This window comes from Eriocheir sinensis, chromosome 40, assembly GCF_024679095.1.
Source record: "Eriocheir sinensis breed Jianghai 21 chromosome 40, ASM2467909v1, whole genome shotgun sequence".
Classification (NCBI taxonomy): domain Eukaryota; kingdom Metazoa; phylum Arthropoda; class Malacostraca; order Decapoda; family Varunidae; genus Eriocheir; species Eriocheir sinensis.
Window position 1 is genome coordinate 1804504 of NC_066548.1, and position 13540 is coordinate 1818043.

Consider the following 13540-nt stretch of genomic DNA (forward strand, 5'->3'; position numbering starts at 1 on the left):
CCTTTCCAGGGGTAGTTTTATGGTAGTTTGACCCTTCTGTACCTTGAATCTAAAAAAACTCATTAGAACCCAACTGATTTCCTTTTTTGGCCTTAAATAGTTGAGAAGCGTCTGAGAGAACCTACATTGAAGCCCTCGTAGGCGTTTTGGGCCTTTCTAGGGGTAGTTTTATGGGAGTTTGACCCTTCTTCTAAAAAAACTCATTAGAACCCAACTGATTTCCTTTTTTGGCCTTAAGAAATAGTTGATGTGGGTAAGAGAAGCGTCTGAGAGAACCTACATTGAGGCCTTCTTCGAACTAGATGGCAGCACCGTCCTTGAGGCATCGTCTGCCCGGGAAGGCCCTGAGGCTGGCATGGCATGTAAACAGTCATTGCTTCTTGTGTGTAAATCCTTATGGAACTGTATTTATCACGTTTACTGACCCGAGTTTGAACATAGCGTCTACAGAGGTCGAAAGAACAACGATAATCAGGGAGGGACACGTGGGCCTGACTCGGTACAAGGCTTCACTGGTTCACCCAAGGACGCCACACGGTGAGTATCCAAGAAAAAGATTTTGTAATTATGAATGTATTGATGCCCCAGAGAGCCATGGGAGGATTTATGTAGCCAGTGTTGCTTAAAGCTCGCCTAGGAATTACAGGTCCGGTATCTCTAGTGTGTGGGGTTGTCGAGTGGATTGGGAAATATTTCTTAACAATTTCCAGGTCTTGAAAATGGGGCTGGTTTGGTGTGGCGTGCAGAACATAGCCTAGGAATTTTATAGCTCGCCTAGGAATTATAGGGCAATATATATATCTAGTGTGTGGGGTTGCCGAGTGGATTGGGAAATATTTCTTAACAATTCCCAGGTCTTGAAAATGTGGCTGGTTTGGTGTGGCGTGCAGAACATAGCCTAGGAATTTTATAGCTCGCCTAGGAATTACAGATATCTCTCGTGTGTGGGGTTGTCGAGTGGATTGGGAAATATTTCTTAACCCTTGCCAGGTCTTGAAAATGTGGCTGGTTTGGTGTGGCGTGCAGAACATAGCCTAGGAATTTTATAGCTCGCCTAGGAATTACAGGCCAATATATATCTCTAGTGTGTGGGGTTGCCGAGTGGATTGGGAAATATTTCTTAACAATTCCCAGGTCTTGAAAATGTGGCTGGTTTGGTGTGGCGTGCAGAACAGAGCCTAGGAATTTTTTAGCTCGCCTTGGAATTACAGGTATCTCTCGTGTGTGGGGTTGTTGAGTGGATTGGGAAATATTTCTTAACAATTCCCAGGTCTTGAAGATGTGGTTAGTTTAGTGTGGCGTCCAGAACATAGCCTAGGAATTTTATAGCTGAGCGCCTAGGAATTACAAGCCGATATATATCTCTAGTGTGTGGGGTTGTCGAGTGGATTGGGAAATATATCTTAACCATTGCAGGCCTTGAAAATGTGGCTGGTTTGGTGTGGCGTGCAGAACATAGCCTAGGGATTTTATAGCTGAGCGCCTAGGTATTACAGATATCTCTCGTGTGTGGGGTTGTTGAGTGGATTGGGAAATATTTCTTAACCTTTGCCAGGTCTTGAAAATGTGGCTGGTTTAGTCTGGCGTGTAGAACATAGCCTAGAAAGTAATAATATGCTGTTACTTTATATTTCCCGTTCCTCAGCGTTGATAGACGTGTGATATGTATGAATGTAATAATTTGGCTCCATACGCTTTAAAATTAGGCAGATAGACACGGTGAATAGATAGATATTGTGATATAGTTTTCCACTAGCATATATATCTTGCAAAAACAGTCAGTGGAAAAAATAATTCAGCAGTAGAATTTATCAGTAATTCAACCCTCTTATAAAATCATCATATAAGGTAACACAACCCCAGTCAGGCTGATTTACCTGCGCTACACGTATGTTAATAGTAAAGTTAACAACATAGATTAAAAAGCAGTAATTGTCTGCGTGCGATGATATTTGGTTACAAGCCGATAGTTTCAATATGCTGAGTGAGTTACGGAGTTGGACAGGGCATGGAGCAAGGATGTGGTCGACCTTGAGAGTGGGAGGTATCAATGCCCCACCTCCAATGCCTCTCAACCTGGGCATCGCTCCCGAAATTCAAACGTTTTCTTAATGCTTTACTGTTGTGTACTGGTTCATGCTGAGTCACTGATCAAACGTCTCCCGGCGCTCCGTGTTTAGCAACTGATCCCAACGTATAATTAACACTGGGTGGCCGTGACCCTGTAAACATATTCTGTTGTTTGGGGGGAAAAAATCAGATCAAGTTGGAGTGCATCATCTTTCGTTTCCTCCACTAGTGAGTTTATGCTTCGTGTCCTTTGCTCAGCGGATGGTCGGACAAAAGGATGAAAAAAAAGTGTCATTAAGATGTGAAAAAGAATACCATGAAATGAGGTTCGGTAAAGATAGTAAGATAAATAGATATAGATAGATACAGACATCTAAAATGGGTAGATAAACAGATAGATAGATAGGAAGATAGACATATACAGATAGAGAACAGGGCAGGTGTGACATCCGGGTTACCACAGATTACCTGCCAGAAAGGGAGGATGAACACCTGGGTGGGCTGGGCTAACATTCTATATAGGCCTATCTTGTTATCATGAAGGAAAGGAATTAGCGACATGATTTGCGATAATGTATTTGATCTACCACAACTGCTAAGTGCACATCATTAAATCAATAAATAAAACAAACGAGATTAAATATGAACCAGTAATGCTGCCATGGGAGATTATAATATTAGACGTGATCTGCCAATGAGATGTTTGATGCGACGGGGAGATAGATCCTTTCGCTTTAATGCCAGACCCAGCCTCCGTTGTACTTGGTGGGAAGACCCGTGCGCACGTCTGGAAGGCAAGAAGATCATCAACAGCATATAACATTACACCAACACATAATAATACTAACTTTTTAAGAAACACGAGAAGCCAAGAAACGCATAGGAGCCTCAAATATATGTAAGCTTCCAATCGAAAGTGATGCCTAATGGTAAGCATGAAGTGAAGCCAACATATGATAAAATAGATAACTTACATGAAACAAAATATAGAAAGAAAGTACTTAAGACGTAGTTATCATATGAAGGAAGTGATTTTGAAATAGTGATTGCAATGAAGGAATCTCTAATGTTATAAATAAGATAGATAACCTACGTTCGACCCATTCCAAAACTAATTATATAAAAAGGAACTGATTTAGATGGGAATGCAAAACAATGTGTAGAGTAATAAAGGGGGTAACCAAAACTAATCCTAAACTAATTATATGAAAAAAGTAACCGATTTAGAGTGAACGCGAAGGCAATATGTAGCTTACTAAATGAGATAACCAACTTTAGACCCATTTCAAAACTAATCATATGCAACCCCCCCAAAAAAAGTTATTTCGCCATTCTTAAACTACGTCTCTGAAAAGTTCACATCCCAAACATTACGTCAAGCCAAATATTTTCATCCCTCTTGTTTTCTGTGACTTAAATTATCTATCAAGCGAAGCGCATGGCATATCTCACATTCCAAACATTACATGAAGTTAAGTTTTTCAATCCCTCTTGTTTGCTATGACTTAAATTATCTATCAAGCGAAGCGCATGGCATATCTCACATTCCAAACATTACATGAAGTTAAGTTTTTCAATCCCTCTTGTTTGCTATGACTTAAATTATCTATCAAGCGAAGCGCATGGCATATCTCACATCCCAAACATTACATGAAGTTAAGTTTTTCAATCCCTCTTGTTTGCTATGACTTAAATTATCTATCAAGAGAAGCGCATGGCATATCTCACATCCCAAACATTACATGAAGTTAAGTTTTTCAATCCCTCTTGTTTGCTATGACTTAAATTATCTATCAAGAGAAGCGCATGGCATATCTCACATCCCAAACATTACATGAAGTTAAGTTTTTCAATCCCTCTTGTTTGCTATGACTTAATTATCTATCAAGAGAAGCGCATGGCATATCTCACATCCCAAACATTACATGAAGTTAAATTTTTCAATCCTTCTTGTTTGCTATGACTTAAATTATCTATCAAGCGAAGCGCATGGCATATCTCACATCCCAAACATTACATGAAGTTAAGTTTTTCAATCCCTCTTGTTTTCTGTGACTTAAATTATCTATCAAGCGAAGCGCATGGCGTATCTCACATCCCAAACATTACATGAAGTTAAGTTTTTCAATCCCTCTTGTTTTCTGTGACTTAAATTATCTATCAAGCGAAGCGCATGGCGTATCTCACATCCCAAACATTACATGAAGTTAAGTTTTTCAATCCCTCTTGTTTGCTATGACTTAAATTATCTATCAAGAGAAGCGCATGGCATATCTCACATCCCAAACATTACATGAAGTTAAGTTTTTCAATCCCTCTTGTTTGCTATGACTTAAATTATCTATCAAGCGAAGCGCATGGCATATCTCACATCCCAAACATTACATGAAGTTAAGTTTTTCAATCCCTCTTGTTTGCTATGACTTAAATTATCTATCAAAAGAAGCGTAGTGCATCTCACATCCAGTACCGATGCTGCAGGGCTGGATTGCGGTGACGGTGTTGGTGATGGTGGTGGCGGCGGCGGTGGAGGTAACGGTGACGGTAGCGGTGGCGGTGGTGGTGACCGTAGCGGTGGCGGCGGTAACGGTGACGGTTGCGGTTGCGGTGACGGTGGCGGTGGCGGTAGCGGTGGTAGTGACGGTGCTGATGACGGTGTTAATGACGGTGTTGACGACGGTTGCGGTGGCGGTGACGGTGGCGGTGACGGTGGCGGTGGCGGTGGCGGCAGCGGTGGTAGTGACGGTGCTGATGACGGTGTTGACGACGGTGGCGGTTGAAGCTACGGTGTTAATCTGGAGATGGTGATGTTAGTGATGGTAGGCCTAATATGGTGTGGCAGGTTAGGTTGGGGTAATAGTAGTAGTAGTAGTAGTAGTAGTAGTAGTAGTAGTAGTAGTAGTGAATATAGCTGTAGTTGTAGTAGTCGTGGTCGTATTATTATTATTATTATTATTATTATTATTATTATTATTATTATTATCATTATCATTATTATTATTAGGTTATTGCTACTAATATTACTACAACTACTACTACTACTACTACTACTACTACTACTACTTCCACTGACACTGATAAGTTTTGCATCACTAATACGTACAAATTACTTCGAATGCACTTCACTTCATATTGAATCTAAACTGATTTAATTTTGCTAATATAATAAACATCTACTACAATAACAAAAACAACAACATTACTCCTTTCCTCCCTCTCTATTTTGCTTCCCCCTTCTTCCCCCCTTCGTCACCCTCCCTCTCTATCTCCCCCCCCTCTTCCCACCCTCCCTCGGCCGCGTGCGTACCTGCGTCACCGTCCGCGTGGCTGTGGTGGTGGCGGTGGCGGATGTGACGGTGGTGATGACGGTGGCGGTCTGCGTGACGGTGCTGCCCAGGATCTTGGTGATGTGCTGGACGTTGGTGCCGCACCCCTGGAAAAGATGATAAACGTGAAAAGTGCTAATCCCCATATTGTTAACCCGGTAGCAGCGACGGGCCAAATTTGTGGCTTTACCGTGTACCAGCGACGGGCCAAACTTTTGCCATGATATAAACCCCAAAAAATAGATGATGCATAAACTGATCACAAATGCGTTGATATATATTATGAAATGGTCTGCGTGAATGATGTTTTTTTCTCATTTTTCTACCTTAGAGGGGCCTTTAAGAAACATGATCCCCGCAGCTAATCACAAATAGGAAAACGGATTAAAAGTTACCAGATGACCAAACGACCCCATTTGCCTTATTAGTCAAAGCATTTTAAATAGTTCGTTTGGGCGTTCGATTCTGCGGGTCCTTTCCTCCCCTCTGCTCTGCCACACAGTCCCAACACCTATTTTTTCCTTTTCATATGTTACCTATTGCTAACATATGAGAGGAAGAGATGGGTGTTGGGACAGGGAAGGAAAGGACCCGCGGAATCGAACGCCCAAACGGATTATTTAAAATGGTTTGACTATAGACAGGAGCGGGGTGTGTCTTTTGTACGTTCGAAAGGTTAAAATATTTCCATGTGGTTCTTGTTACTTGTGATCACGCATAGGGAAACAGATAATTAGTTCTCAGAGGGCGAGTGAGACGAGTGAAAGAGCAAGAGAGCGAGAGCAAGAGAGAAATATATGTTTGCTTCACAAATACGTTCAGGTAAATGCCAAGGAGAGTTATTACGTCTGTCCCGCCAGGAATATTGTTCACCTCGTGTTTCACCGTGACTCGCTAAGGCCATGAGCTCACCATTGTTTCGCTCCCGATAATATTTCGTCACAAGACACGTGATGCAGCGAGTGAACTGGTTGTTGCTTCGTGGGGTAAAATGGTGGCTGGGGGGATAAATTGATAGATAGATAGATAGATAGATAGATAAATAGATAGACAGATATATGTTGAGAAAGAGAGTATCACAGAAACATGTAGAGACACAGATACACAAATACAGACGGACAGAGAGACAGACAGGTAGACAGAGACATAAGAAGCCAGTCATGAATATATAAAACAGAGAAACAGAGACCCCGACAGACACAAACAAAACCACACACACAAACAAACAGACAGACACGTACAGACATCCACTCATGAAGGTATCGAACCCTGTCCAGCCCTTACACTTAGACTGCCGCCGGAGGAGTAGCTCGGTTGGGGTTTCCAGCCTCCGTAAGGCGTGGCCACACTCAGACCCACCGCCAGACACGCCCACAGCACGCACGCCACCACGCAGTCCGATGTTGCCCTCATTCTGAAAGCTGAAAATATGGAATGTGTTTGTGAATGAAAAATATATTGGTTGATGCGTCTGTTTACACGTTTTTCCCCATATTACGGTAAGAGAAAGTCCAGTTGTTGCATGGATAGTGAGAGATAAAAACAAACTACCCACGGCATTCTGATCCGATAAGGAGAACTGAGGGAGGTGCCAGAAAAGCTATAAATAGGTGCATGATAGGCCTACTGACAAAGAAGAGAATGATTTATCTGCTTAGGTAGTCAATTCGTTTAGTTAGTTTTATTTTAGGGGAGAGAGTTTCCCACTGGCTTCCGTATTTGTTGGAAAGCACTGGAAACAAGGAATCCAGAGGCGATATATATACACACTCCTTGGTCAAGATCATTCAGGGAGCGGCGCTATTACAGCCAAACACAAAGCTGCTATGAAACAAGAATCTTTACAGTGCACGCTAACGGAAGAACCGGCAATGGAAAGTCTAAAACGGTCATCACGCTCCGAAGTACTTGCAAAACTAGTAGGTGTTGCTGCTAGGGGCTTGATTCTTAGGTTGATACTGAGATGAGCGAACAATATCGTGAATATATCGTATGGGTGAATTATTTTCTCCTTGTTATTTTGCTCCTATGTGACAAGACCTCGCGTGATTATAAATGCTGTATATGTGTATGTACAAAAGGACTATAGTCTTCCAAATATGTCGAGGCCGGTCTGGCGTAGGCTCCCGCGGGTCCTTTCCTCCCCTCTGCTCTGCCACACAGTCCCAACACCTATCTCTTCCTCTCATATGCAAGCTATGGGCAACATATGAGAGGAAAAAATAGGTGTTGGGGCTGTGTGGCAGAGCAGAGAGGAGAAATGAACCCGCGGAAGGCAACGCCAAAACGGATTCGACATATTTGAAAGACTATAGTGTTTGTTGTGTGTTCCTGTGTCTTACGTCGTGTGTGTTGTGTCGACCCCGAGAGCCAAGTGATGCTGGGTCCTGTTCAGCGTCGGTGTATATACAAAACAGAGTATGGTGTGTGTTATGTGACGTGTTGGTGTGTCTTACGTCGTGTGTGTTGTGTCGACCCCGAGAGCCAAGTGATGCTGGGTCCTGTTCAGCGTCGGTGTATATACAAAACAGAGTACTAGAGTGTATTATGTTACGTGTTGGTGTGTCTTACGTCGTGTGTGTTGTGTCGACCCCGAGAGCCAAGTGATGCTGGGTCCTGTTCAGCGTCGGTGTATATACAAAACAGAGTATGGTGTGTGTTATGTGACGTGTTGGTGTGTCTTACGTCGTGTGTGTTGCGTCGACCCCGAGAGCCAAGTGATGCTGGGTCCTGTGCAGCGTCGATATATATATACAAAGAGGTGACACAGCCGAAAGCTCTCCACCTCTCTCGTTTCCGTCTTTCATCCTTTCCTTCCTTCCTTCCTTCCTTTCCTTACTGGTTCGCGGCGCCCCTCGCTTCCTCCTCCCTCTCCTCCTCATTCATCACGCTCAACTTTCCTTTTTCGTCTTTTTTTCTCTCTCTCAGCTTCGATTCGCTTCTTCAGACTCGTTTCCGTGTTACTATTTCCAGTGGAGGATTTTTGAGCTGTCACGCCCTTGTCAACACTTGTCTGGGTCCTTAGATACGTAACACACACACACACACACACACACACACACACACACACACACACACACACACACACACACACTTTCGCTATAAATACAAGAAAGATAAGAGAAGACAATAGAGAACTAATGGCGTATATATTATTTGATAGGCTAATTGTAGAAAATAATAGAAAACAGAAAATCATAATTCGTTTACGACTTAAGAGATAGATACGTAAAACAAATAGATAGATTGGTAAATGGATAGATAGATAGACAGAAAAATAGACATATGGATAGTTTGGGTGAGTGATTTATTTCTTATGTAACTGAAGTAATGCGAGAGAGAGAGAGAGAGAGAGAGAGAGAGAGAGAGAGAGAGAGAGAGAGAGAGAATAACTGCTAAGGAAATACAAACAACACAATGACATAACGCCACCAATAACGCACTTTTACTCTTAACCACATCCGTAAACTCAAGGAAATGAAAAAAAAAAAGGAAATCAATGGCAGTACAACTTTTTATTTTTTCGATCTCTTTCTGGCTAACTGGTGGCTGACTGGTGGCTGGCTGGTGGTGGCTGGTGGTGGCTGGTTGCTGGCTGGTTGCTGGCTGACTGGTGGGTGTGCGTCGCTGTGCTTCACCAAACATCATCCTCGAGTCCCCAACTGGGTCAAGGCGGCGCCGGAAACACTCTGTAAACCATAAGTGACTCGCCACACCCTTGACGTATCCGAATCCAACCTGTAGACTCGCATATAGAAGTCCTTTCTTTTAGTTTAGAACAGTTTAGTGCCTTTAGACTCACATATAGAAGTCCTCTCTTATAGTTTAGTACAGTAGTGCCTTTAGACTCACATGTAAAAGTCCTCCCTTTTAGTCTAGAACTGTAACGCCCGTCAATCTTTTTTCTATGTCCTCCCACCCTCCCTTCCTTCATCGGTCCGGGTGGGTTAGGTTAGGTTAGGTTAGGTTATCGGGCTCCCATTACTATTTCCCAAGGCCACAGAAATGATTAACCAGGTTCTCATTGGTGTTTTTCCGTTCAAGATGGAGAAGTCGCATAAAACTGTCTTTAGGATCACGAAACAGTCCATGGATATCCCAGGAACTTCTATGAGAGGCTTTTAGAATGGGCGAATTGAGGCGGTGAAACGTTTAATTAAGAACACGGGGTTTCCTAAGGGGGCGAGAAACAGAGCCGGATATAGTGGCCCCCGATTATGTGCGTGTAGGTTTTAAAAGACTACTGGGACTGTTCATCTCGCAGTACGAGTAGCGGTGGAACCAATCGAGGGAGATATAGTAAACTGGGGAGTGTACTGGTCATAAGAGTAGTGTGTTGGCTGTTTTATTCAATCTGTGGCATGGACTGGTGACACCTCGTATCGCCTGGGCGCATGTCCTGTTCCGGCGGAGTCTCAGGACTCTGGGTCATATTCTTAAACCTTCAGGCGCCCAAGCACGTACATTTAACAAGGCTTTCGTGGAATATGTGGGCATTTTCAGGGGCAGTTTTATGACCCTGGTGGTAGTCTGACCCTTCCTCTGTACCATGAACGTAAAGAAACACCCATGGAGACGCGTTTGATCTCTTATTTTGCCTTTAGAAATGATATATGCAAGAGACAATACCGACCTCTCTCCGTGCAGGTACTGAAATAGCTGTCCTTGTAATCTAAATAGCCAACAGTTTTTAACCTTCCGACACCAGTTGTCCTTCCGTGCCACTCAACCTTTTTAATGGCTTTCACCCCTTGTGTAGATACGGAAAGAGCTGTCCTTGAACGCTATAGACGGTCAACAGTTTTATAACCTTTTGATTCGCGTATAGTCCTCATTTTTTTTAGTTTAGAACTGTGCCAATCAACCTTTCTTCCTTTTTCTCCACTATGTTCTCCACCCCATGTGCAGATACTGAAAGAGCTGTCCTTGTCTTCCTTTCACTCACAGACAACAGTTTTTAACCCTTAGACACGCATATCGTTAGTCCTTTTTATAGTTTCGATCTGTGACATTCAACCTTTCTTCCTTTCTTTATACTATGTTCTCCACCCCATGTGTAGATACTGAAAGAGCTGTCCTTGTCTTCCTTTCATTCACAGACAACAGTTTTTAACCCTTAGACACGCATATCGTTAGTCCTTTTTATAGTTTCGATCTGTGACATTCAACCTTTCTTCCTTTTTCTCTACTATGTTCTCCACCCCATGTGTAGATACTGAAAGAGCTGTCCTTGTCTTCCTTTCATTCACAGACAACAAATTTTAATCCTTAGACACGCATATCATTAGTCCTTCCTTTTTATAGTTTCGATCTGTGACATTCAACCTTTCTTCCTTTCTTTATACTATGTTCTCCACCCCATGTGTAGATACTGAAAGAGCTGTCCTTGCCTTCCTTTCACTCACAGACAACATTTTTTAACCCTCAGACTCGCTTATAATTAGTCCTCCTTTCTTAGTTTTTTTTGTTTTGTTTTTTTTGTTTTGTTTTCCACCCCATCTGTAGTATATATTGGTCGAGCTGGCCTTCCACTCTTGGGTCTAGACGGTCAACAGGTTTTTTCGGAATTAAAAGAGAGATAAGGATAAACTAATGATGGATTTCTCTCTCTCTCTCTCTCTCTCTCTCTCTCTCTCTCTCTCTCTCTCTCTCTCTCTCTCTCTCTCTCTCTCTCTCTCTCTCTCTCTCTCTCTCTCTCTCTCTCTCTCTCTCTCTCTCTCTCTCTCTCTCTCTCTCTCTCTCTCTCTCTCTCTCTCTCTCTCTATCTATCTATCTATCTATCTATCTATATTCCTTGCACACGGCTACTACATTCCTTATTAGTCAATTATTCATTATCTTCCTTTCTCTTAGTTATTCCCAAGATTAGATTAACCTTTGTCACTCCTAAAAGTTTCTCTCCCTAATATTCCTTCTTTCAATGGCTGGCTGCAATCGTGTGTCTTCCCTTCTTGACCAATCTTTCCTGTTTCCCGAGGCGTGATCTTTGTCCATCCTGCATACCCGAGTTGTTTTTCCCAATAGCCGTCGTTCGGTTTATGTTGCTCAATATATACATTCCTTCGCAGTAGTCATTTATCTTATTCTTACCCCACTATCCTGCCTATCATTTCTTTTTTCTGTCTTTTTGTTTTGAGGTTTTAGACTTTTCTACTTCGTGTCCTGTTGCTCCACGTTCTCTTTTTTGCTCCTATTTCGGGGTCCTTTAGGCTGTCTTTCTGGGAAGCTTTTTTATCTTCTCTTTTTGTTGCGATGTCCTGTAATACTCTTCTAACTCACATGATATTTCCTTCCCATGTCCTGTTTCCCCATATTGTGTTTCTTTTACTCCCATTATTTCCTTATATTGGAGTCCTCTAATTTGTCTTTCTGGGATCCTTTTTTTATCTTTTTATTTGTTGCGATGTCCTGTAATACTCTTCTAACTCACATGATATTTCCTTCCCATGTCCTGTTTCTCCATATTGTTTATCTTTCACAGAGTCCCATTATTCCCTTATTTTGAAGTCCTCTAGTCTGTCTTTCTGGGAAGCTTTTTTATCTTCTCTTTTTGTTGCGATGTCCTGTAATACTCTTCTACCTCACATGATATTTTCTTCCCATGTCCTGTTTCTCTATATTGTTTATCTTTACAGAGTCCCATTATTCCCTTATTTTGGAGTCCTCTAGTCTTTCTTCCTGTAATCGTATTGTTTTAACTACTCTTTTTTGTTTCGATGTTCTATACCCTTTTACCTTTTATCATATTTCCTCATGTCATGTTGCTTCATATTGTTTTTACTTCTACTCAGAACTACTTTGTCACACATTTTGGAATCCTCTAGTCTCTCGTTCCCTTCTGTGCCCTAATGACTATTCCTTCTCAACCCATCAATAGCCCTCAAGCCATCAACACAATCACTTCTTTTAGCACCTTATTAGTCTCCTTAACCGATTGGCTCGTAATTCATGGACGGCGAGGTCATAATCTTCACCCACTCGAACACACTCGGAATCATAATATAGCGAGGGAACCAGGCAGCTTCACGCGGGTGGGATACTGGAGTTATATGTTTCTATACTTGCGCATGACGTCGGTGAAAAGTCGGATAGAGGCTCGTATTAAGAAAGTGAGGTCCGTCCGTGCCCGAAACTGTTCTTTCTACTCTCTGCAACTCCTATTTAATGTATTGATATATGTTTTCTTTGTCTTTCCTCCCCCCACGATATTTGCTAACGTAATTCAATCTGATGTCTACCTATACGGGCCTCAAGCTGCTCTTTCTACTCTCTGCACTCCTTTTGATGTAGTGATATACGTTTTCTTTCTCTTCTCTCCCCCTTCGACATTTATTGAAGTTTTTTTTATTCTGTGTTGGCTTGAGGGGCTGCAGCTTCCTGGTTCACCTCTCTGTTTCTTGCTCGTAATAGCTTGGCAGAATTTCAACGCCCGCCCGCCCGCATAAGCTACGTCCCCCACTTCCCTTTTAGTCACCCCTCGTCGGCGGCCTTCCGTGCATGGTGACAATATCGTTACAAAGGAGTCTAGTCACGCTGCCAGGTTCACGGACTGATGGAAAGAGGGTAAAGTGCGGGAAACGATGGGTGAAAAAGTATATATCCCGCCGCTGCCTTTGTTTTTCTCCTTCCATGGGCAATATAAACACTTGAAAGCTGATGATATATACCTGTTTGTCCCCAGCCAAGGCCGAGTCGGCTTTTCTTTGCGCTCGGCTACTTGGGGAAATGACGAACGCGCGGGAACTTGATTCGTTAACCCGACTTTCCCAGCGCATGACGGAGTTCAGTGCAGGATCGGGGACTTATGATCTGTTTGCTTAATATTGCAGACGATTGGCACTTTTCCACCGCCCTCTAGTGACCAAAGATTACCGTACCAACATGAAAAGCAACATCAACAACACGCATGACAGAGTTCAGTGCAGGATCGGGGACTTATTCTCTGTTTGCTTAATATTGCAGACGATTGGCACTTTTCCACCGCCCTCTAGTGACCAAAGATTACCGTACCAATATGAAAAGCAACATCAACAATAGACATGGCATGCAGAGTTCAGTTCTAGATCGGGGACTTAATTATTTTATTTGCTTATTATTGCAGACGGTTGGCATTTTTGCACCGCTCTCTAGTGACCCCCGAAGAG

The 13540-nt window shown here is 42.6% G+C and overlaps 1 protein-coding gene across 5 annotated transcripts; it reads right to left on the reverse strand.

Annotated features, from left to right (window-relative positions):
* Positions 1-2198: 2198 nt before the first annotated feature.
* Positions 2199-8105, reverse strand: LOC127009438 (mucin-3A-like). 5 transcript variants are annotated; one of them, XM_050882539.1, is made up of 5 exons: positions 8082-8101; positions 6681-6817; positions 5378-5503; positions 4541-4865; positions 2199-2857 (listed from the first exon to the last, which is right to left on the reverse strand). In XM_050882539.1, exons 2-5 carry the CDS (start codon positions 6807-6809, stop codon positions 2805-2807), a joined length of 633 nt encoding a protein of 210 aa, XP_050738496.1. In that variant the 5' UTR covers positions 6810-6817; positions 8082-8101; the 3' UTR covers positions 2199-2804. The 5 variants fall into 5 exon arrangements, with proteins under 5 accessions (XP_050738496.1, XP_050738492.1, XP_050738495.1 ...); XM_050882535.1 differs by having other exon boundaries at positions 2200-2857; positions 4532-4865; positions 7968-8105; XM_050882538.1 differs by lacking the exon at positions 8082-8101 and adding an exon at positions 7853-7888 and having other exon boundaries at positions 2200-2857; positions 4532-4865.
* Between the last annotated feature and the right edge of the window lie 5435 nt (positions 8106-13540).

Coding starts and splice junctions, on each gene's coding strand:
- LOC127009438 (XM_050882535.1), bottom strand. CDS start 6,809: ATGAGGGCAACATCGGACTGCGTGGTGGCGTGCGTGCTGTGGGCGTGT. Junction 5,504..6,680: donor CCTCCGGCGGCAGTCTAAGT/GTAAGGGCTGGA, acceptor CATCTTTTCCAG/GGGTGCGGCACCAACGTCCA. Junction 2,858..4,531: donor CTGCAGCATCGGTACTGGAT/GTGAGATGCACT, acceptor CTTGCCTTCCAG/ACGTGCGCACGGGTCTTCCC.